At 35.0% G+C, this 7,949-nt stretch overlaps 2 protein-coding genes across 2 annotated transcripts; one reads left to right on the top strand and one right to left on the bottom strand.

Moving 5' to 3' along the window:
- The first annotated feature begins 473 nt into the window (after positions 1-473).
- Positions 474-2,251, top strand: LOC110699886 (E3 ubiquitin-protein ligase ATL41-like). The gene has a single exon (XM_021877392.1). The coding sequence runs from the start codon at positions 769-771 to the stop codon at positions 1,579-1,581; it is 813 nt and encodes a 270-aa protein (XP_021733084.1). The 5' UTR covers positions 474-768; the 3' UTR covers positions 1,582-2,251.
- Positions 2,252-2,944: 693 nt separating this feature from the next.
- LOC110699728 (PLASMODESMATA CALLOSE-BINDING PROTEIN 5-like) lies at positions 2,945-7,323 on the bottom strand. Its single transcript, XM_021877255.1, has 3 exons — positions 6,276-7,323; positions 6,111-6,138; positions 2,945-3,315 (listed from the first exon to the last, which is right to left on the bottom strand). Exons 1-3 carry the CDS (start codon positions 6,622-6,624, stop codon positions 3,147-3,149), a joined length of 546 nt encoding a protein of 181 aa, XP_021732947.1. The 5' UTR covers positions 6,625-7,323; the 3' UTR covers positions 2,945-3,146.
- Positions 7,324-7,949: the final 626 nt, after the last annotated feature.

Here is a 7,949-nt window from a genome sequence, read left to right as displayed (position 1 = left end):
AAAAATGTAACAATTGCAAGTAAGTTCATGATTTTTTTTATTTATTGATTATTGTTGTAATATAGAATTGAAAGTTAATTAATACGAAGTAGTTTACTATTCAAGTTTAATATTGGCTAAAAGATTTTTTTAAAAAAAAAATAAAAAAAAATTAGTTAAGAGTAGGATTATAATTATCACCCGCTAAGCATCCGATCCACCCGTTTCACCCGCAGATGATGGATGGATCGGATGCGGGTGGCGGGTGGATCGGGTGGAGCGGATGGTGGATGCGGGTGAAGCTCCATCCAACCCAAATCCGATCCGTTGTCATTCCTAGACCTATATGACCCTTAAATGAAACCAACTTGAATATTAATTAGGCCCTAAAAATGTTTTGAACATGCTTCATATGAATGTTGTTTTTCAATGTTTATGAAGTTTGAGTGTTTGGCTCCAAAATAGAAAATATAGCTTACGTCAAGAATGAATGAATTTAAGACAGAAAGTATGTATTCCATTCAAATAACTGTTAGATTTTTGAAGGTTACTTAGCCTATAGCTTGTATTATAAGTTAGTCAATAAATCCCCAATATCAATTCATACGAAAGTAAGCCTTAAACTACACAAAGAGTTAGAACTTATATTGTTAGAAGTCCATCTCACCAAGTCATCATTCAAAGGTCAACAGTCAATCGTTTTTATGGATCAAATTTTCAAAGAATTACAAATATTAGTCACCTTCTCCCTTCACATTCTGAGAAAACAAAGCTCATACATCAACTGAAATGCATATAAATTTGCATAGTTCCAAGTTTCTCCAACATTTCTTCACTCAAATCTCTCCCCGTCATCTCCCGTCTTCGAATCGAGCCATGAATTGGGACGGAGACCAACACGACGCCACCAAAAGAATCACCTATGAACTTAACAGCAAGATCATGGTAACAGCTATACTATCCCTCTGCTTCGTTATCCTCCTAGTAACACTTCTTCACATTTATGCTAGATGTGTCCTACGCCACCCACGCCGTAACCCCACCTTAACCTTCATCCACCCTGACCTGGTGCAGCTCAGTGATTCCCCAACAGCAAAATCCGGACTTGATCCAACAGCCATCAGTTTGCTACCATCAACTCTGTTCAAGCAGATGGAAAATGACGACGAACACATTGAATGCTCTGTGTGTTTAAGCATATTGGAGGAGGATCAGCAAGTTAGGCGTCTACCCAACTGCAATCATGTATTCCATACGTCGTGCATCGATCAGTGGCTCAGTGGCCAAGCAACGTGCCCGATTTGTCGGTCTGAAGTGTCTCCTCAATTAACCCTGCTAGACCGAGAACCTCCCATTGTCAGTGACCTGACCGAGGTAGTGGTTGTTACTTCAGAAGGTCTTGAACATAATATTCAGGATGTGATAAGCTCAGGCAATAATAGTAATAATCCTAGCAAGATTATTAATGCTGGAAGCGGATCATCATCGTCAAGCTTTCGAATGAGCTCTTTTAGGAAGATCATTAGTAGGGAAAGATCATTATCTTCAAGCAGAATGCAAGTTTTTGAAGAAATTGATCCACAGAATCAAGTTCAGCAATGATCTCTGACATTTTGCAGAAATTCTATTCGTTTAATATTAGTGTATAGGCATACATTATAAACAATAGTATCATTATTTAATATATTTTGTATGAGATTCAACTCAAAAAAACAAAAAAAAAACAAAAAAAAACAAAAAAAAACAAAAAAAGAGTCAGAACATGAAAAGAGTTTTTCAATGTAGTTGTTTAATTAAGTATAAACATAAGCATACATTTTCAATTTTGTCTTGACCAAAAGATAAGTAGAATTTTGTACACTTATTTGGTAAACTAATTTAATCAAAGTTTATGTTTTTCTAGGGGTTAGTATAAATTCGATTGATTAATTATTAAATCTTCAAATCACAACCTTAACAATCCTATTGACTTAATTCCCTATTTTTTTCCTTTATTTGTTTTTTATTTATTTATTTATTCCTGGAGCAATAAAGAATCAACTGCTAATTGTTTTTTTATCCAGCTGTCCAAGGTTACCAAATATAATTGGCATTTTGTCAATAACGTAAAACAGCTGATATCTTTTCTTTCACACTTAGAATGTCTTTTAATCAGCCAATTATATCAATTGTTTGTTGATTAAATTTTAATAGTTTGCTTGCTTTAGTTTATAACACTAAAGAGAAACTGAGAGAGCTCTTGCTACAAGTATCAGTTTATATAATTAGTAGTCTTTTGGGTTGCATCACGCTTGAAAGAAAACGTATTTAGCTCGAACTATGTTACTCGAACTCTTGAATTCTCCTCAAGTACTTGTGTTAAATCCTAGACACTAATTGACATCTTCATTCGGGATCAATAATATGAAATGACAAAATATCCATTTATGGCACTTTTGTACATTACTCAAGTTTGAGCAAAGGTAGATCTTGATCAAAACTGAATAAATGTAAGAAAGTATATTTTGTAATTTGGGCCAAGTAGAAATCAATACATCAAGATTGAGATTGGTAAATAAATAGTAAATGAAGATTCAATAGTTTTGACCCAGAGAACTTTTAATAAACTTTCTAGTATGAGCTGTGGAAAATTTAAACTGTTATCAGTTTGCTACTCCTTGTCCTCTTTAACTGGGACAGGCTCACGCTCACCTTTGAAAATATAATTCGTACTTCGTAAGAAAATTAGAAGACCACTTTCGATTTGGTAATCGAATCTTGAACCATAGCTATCATGAACAATATGCAAGAAAAGTAAAATCATTTAAACCCCAATCGAAGGACAGAAACTGTACAAGCGCAGCAACTATGCCTGTAAACTATGGAAGTGGGAATCCGGGGATCACAACAGTGGAATTGAATCATAGCTAATCAAAAGCAAAAAACACACAAAACATCACTGATTTGAATCCAATAGAAGGGCAGAGAATAAGAGATACTGTACACTGCACAACAACAAAAATATATTAATTGGTTTTACAAACCAGATAGGTTCCAACGAAATATATCAATTGTTCATGAAAGATACAAGAATCAAAGCCGGGAACAAAACTTTTCCAGGAATGATATTAGCAAGATCTAAGCCTAGCTCTATTTCACTGACTTGCTTCACTCAATACATCCAATTCTCACCAATTCTCATCTGTTATAGTGAGTATAACGATTGCGAGAAGCAAATTAAGGAGGGCTAACGTCCTAACCTCTGTTGCAGCAAACTGAGAGGTCTCGTTCAAGTCTTCACTACCTGGGATGACTCCTGCAGTTGAAGGGGTGGTAGAATTTGCAGCAGTGAAAATACTGCAGCAACAGCAAAAATTATAATTAAAAACCAAATGGTCATGTAACAAAGCTTCAGAAAATAACTAAAGACTAATAAACATGATAGCATCTAAATTTTTTGCACAATCATTACTCCATACTCATTATCATATTCCAAGAACAAAAAACCAGGTGGCATTGAACCTATAAAGTAAAATAATACAAAGTAACTACTAACAATTCGTATTTGCTAAATAAGTACTCTCATCATTAGAAATAACAGTCACATGTACTACTCTAGGATGTTGAGAAAATAAAATTCTCCATACTGGTGATGGCATTACAGGATGAAAAAAAAAATAATAAACAATTTGCATGTAATCCATAAAGCTAAAGTATAACTACATAAAACCTAACTATGCTAATTAAGTACTCCCACCTTCAGTGAAAAAAAAAAATGCATACATACACAATATTAGGATGTCAAGTCCTAAAACAGTAATTATATCAAACCTATTGATTTTATTGGTTTGTATAACTATACCACATCCTAATTAGCTTTGGGCAATGTGACAACTGATTAATTCATATACATGTTTGAGAATTAGAGAATTTTGAGAAATAAGAAAAATCCTGAATTCACAGGCTACTATAGAAAATATCTGTCCCAGAGGCTGAAGGGCTTCCTCGTCAAGTTCTATAAATAGTCTCTTTAACTGGCAGTCTACTTTTAGCTAATGTAACAAACATTTGCTGTCATAACAGTCAGTTCAGTTATACAATGATCACTTGTCAGTTACTAAATACTCAGTAGGAGCCTTACAATAATATACTCCTAAGTGCTGAAGGTATATGAGCCTTCATCTTACAAATTCACTCACATTCCATATTCAGAGAACATTTTATAACACTTCAGAACATGCACCCCTGGCAGACTTGTAATCCATGAAACTATGTAGCACCTCAGCATCAAAAATTCTCAAACAGATAAAGATTAACACTCCTAGCGTTTCTCTTTAAGCAAAAATAAAAAATAAAAACATACAATAAAATTGAAAATAAAAGAAATCAAAATATTAAAGCTGTATGCCACACCAGAGTACTATTGATAGGAAGAAAACTGCCATCACGTCAAAACTATGACATGTCATAATTGGGATGTCAAGGAAATTGAGGAATAACTAAAAACTTCACTTATTACCAAAGGCATTTCTTCTTCCACTATGAAAACTTCATTTAAATGTCACCAACTTCAGTATATGCAAATTAATGCTGGTTTTTGTGGTTAACATATTTCTCATTCCTGGCTTGATGACAAACAGACCTTACTTTATCAATATAAGCTCTTCATCCATGTGGGAAAACCATGAGTCCAAAGATGTTTCAGAGTAACCTCTACCAGATAGGGAATTATTCTCCATGTCATTAAGTTAATCACCCCATTTTAGAATTTACAACATAAACTATATCCTAAAACAAGTTGCAAGAAATTTGGATCCCTCACATCATGTCTCTTGCCTTCTCATCCCCTAATCTACGACTCTCCCTCCCCTGTCTATTAAAAACCTCCCATCCATATACATTGTAAGAAGCCACACAAAAAGGGATTACAACACTTCAAGCCTCCTTACCGGAGCCTCACTTGGTCTCCTTCTTACATTGCTAAATCATCTTAACCGATTCTCTCTCATCTTGTACTCAATCAATGTAACCCCCTACTTTCTTCCAAAAGACAACCCTTAATGTTTTTAGAGTCTTATCCTTAATTGCAACAACCCTTAAGATCTCCATTGACATATCCATTCACAGGGTAAAAACAATCATCGCATCAAAACTAAGCACTATGCAGATTTCATTCCAGGGGAGCGTAAGGATATCAAAGGCAAAGTGTCAACTTCACTGATTATTAATAATGGAAAGGTGTATCATGCACTTCCACTATGAGACAAAAACACCTTAGTAACATGCAATATATACTGCTCAGCATTTATCCATTTGTAAAGATGGAAAACTTTTCATTTGGAGATGTTTGGTTAGCTAAATTTCTTGAAAGCAAGAGAAGATTGAGCTCCTCCAAAAGGACACTACATCTTTTACCACATCTAAATAAGCTATAAGTTGATCCGTCATAATTTGTTCCGAAGATATAAAAATTATTGCCAAATCCTAAAGCAATAGGTAAGTTTTTCAAAAAAATTGTATACTAACACAACAATAATGGTGGAAGGAATGTATCTTATCCATCCATCCCTCCCATTCCATTCTCATCGAATCATCATATCCGACCACATTGACACATCATATGTGATTGCAAACAAACAAATACGCGAAATAGACCAACTCATAAAAAATCTACAGAGTTAAGAGCTAGCTAAAAGTGGCTCTTCAGACAAAAAATCTATGGTCATGTTAAGACTTAAGAGTATTAAGTACAAACATTCAGTCAATATCAAGACTAATTCTATTTCTCTCCCGAAACTAAGGATTGCAATTTAGAATATTAGTTCCATAGATGAATATATTTCAACATTAGAAATAGAGCTAGAACAACCTGTACAACATAGCATTTTCCCTTATTATGCTCATCAAACAAAAAAAAAAACAATTTCCTTTATAATGGCACAAATAAAAATTGGTAACACCCTTTTATAGTTTTATTTCTAATATTAAGCAATTAATACTAATTAATGCCCTATAATTTATCCAAATCAAAAGGGCATATTTATATTGACTACCAATTGACAAGAAATAAATAACAATTCTTAATAATACTTCAAAAATCAAAACCCAATAAAATTAGACAATTTTAACAACTTTTAAAGATTATTAATTACCTTGAAGCATATTTGCACTTTCCATGACCTGCAAATTCCCCAAAAAAAAAAAAAAATTCAACAATTCAAAAATTAGAATGTAGCATTAAAAATTAAGAAAAATAACAAAACAAAAAAAAAAAAAAAAAAAAAAAAAAAAAAAAAAAAAAAAGAAAGAGAAATTACTTGGATCGAGAGCAGTAAGAGCAGCAGTGTTACTGAAGTTACAAGTCTCTTCACTCATACCATGCTTTAAACAATAATCATTGAAAGCATAAGAAGCCATATCAATAAGATCATTTGGATCATAACAAGGCCCACCATTTTGGATTGGGCCACAGCTAGCACCACCTGGCCCACAAGCCCAATCCAAGGCCTGCTGAAGTGCGGAATCCTCGGCGTTGTTCTTTGCCACACACCATAGCTGCTGCTGCTGTATTACTGCTTTTTCTTCTAGTTGGGCCTTAATGGGCCGAAAGGTTACTGCTAGGAGGAGAGAGAGTAAGAGAGAGAGAGTGATGATAAAATTCGCCATCTTTGTTAATTAGAGTTTGAATTCAGGTATCTGGTTTATTTGTAATTCTTTCTTGTTGAGTTGAGTAATTTTTTTTGTGCTGGGAATGAGTAGTGAGCAGTGAGTAGAAAAAGTGACCGTTGAAGTGATGTAGTTTCGGACAGACAAAAGACATTTGATTTCTGAAAGTTGTTTTATGGACGGTTCGTGGTTTTTATTTGAAGGGGGTTTCCTAGTTCCTACTACAGTGTTCTTTGAGAGTGGCCGTGGGCCGTGTGGGTTACAGCTTCTCGGTTACTTTCTTCGTTGAAGAATAATCGACATTATTAAAGTTGTTATATTTGTCAATTTTATTTTTGACCATTAAGATATACTGCGTATGAAAAACTGGTTTTAGTAATCCTAATTTTGGGTCATTATTTATTGTTAAGTATCCCAATTTTGGGGCGTTTTCTTCTGACATGTCATGACCGGTCAACAAAAGTCAACAATCCTATTATAATAAGTTATTTGTCATGTGTTTAAGCCCTTGATTGATCCAAACAATTAAAAACAATTTTTAAAATATAAAATAAATTAAAACCACCCCACCGCTGACGCCATCCCTCCTCAACCCCTCATCCAAAACCATGCTCTCCTCACCTACCAGAAATCGACTCCTCCTCCCTTAGCCTCACCCAAAACCTAACCCAGCCACCTGAAAGCCAACCCACCCCCCACCCACCCCCCCAAACTATGGTTTGAAATCACCTTGAAACTTAACCTAGGTCCAAAACCGCCTTGAAAGTAGTGGCTTAAGAGGAAAGGGGTGCGACTACGGTGATTTCGACAAAGGGGGTGGAGTTAAGGTGGTTTCAAGGGAAGGAGAGGGTGGGGCTACGGTTGTTTTGAGAGAAGGGAGGACTGAAAGGTTGTTTCAGGGGAAAGGGGTGAGGCTATGAGTAGTTTCGAGGGAAGTGGGTGGGGCTGCAAGTGGTTTTCAAGGAAAGGTGGTGGTTTTTGGTGGGGCTAGGGAGGAGAAGGTGGTTACTAGTGAAGTTGGGGAGCGAGAAGGTGGTTAATAGTGAAGCTAGGGAGGGAGAAGGTGGTTAGTGGCAGTGGCAGATCTAGGGTTTTCGAGTTGGTGAGTCACCATCATTTATTGATCACATAAGAAAGTACACAAAAAAAAGGGGGGTCTAGCTCATAATTGTATTCAATCCAAAAATTATATTAAAAAAAATTATATACCAACCAAATTGATTTCAATCCAAAAATAGGACACAAACATTCATACTACAACTAAAAAGTACTTAAAAAATTCATCTAACAAGTCGAAGTTACTACAAATAACATGAAACAAATAG

The sequence above is a fragment of the Chenopodium quinoa genome, unplaced genomic scaffold, assembly GCF_001683475.1.
Source record: "Chenopodium quinoa cultivar QQ74 unplaced genomic scaffold, ASM168347v1, whole genome shotgun sequence".
NCBI classification, from domain to species: domain Eukaryota; kingdom Viridiplantae; phylum Streptophyta; class Magnoliopsida; order Caryophyllales; family Amaranthaceae; genus Chenopodium; species Chenopodium quinoa.
This window is presented reverse-complemented; position numbering and strand designations above follow the sequence as displayed.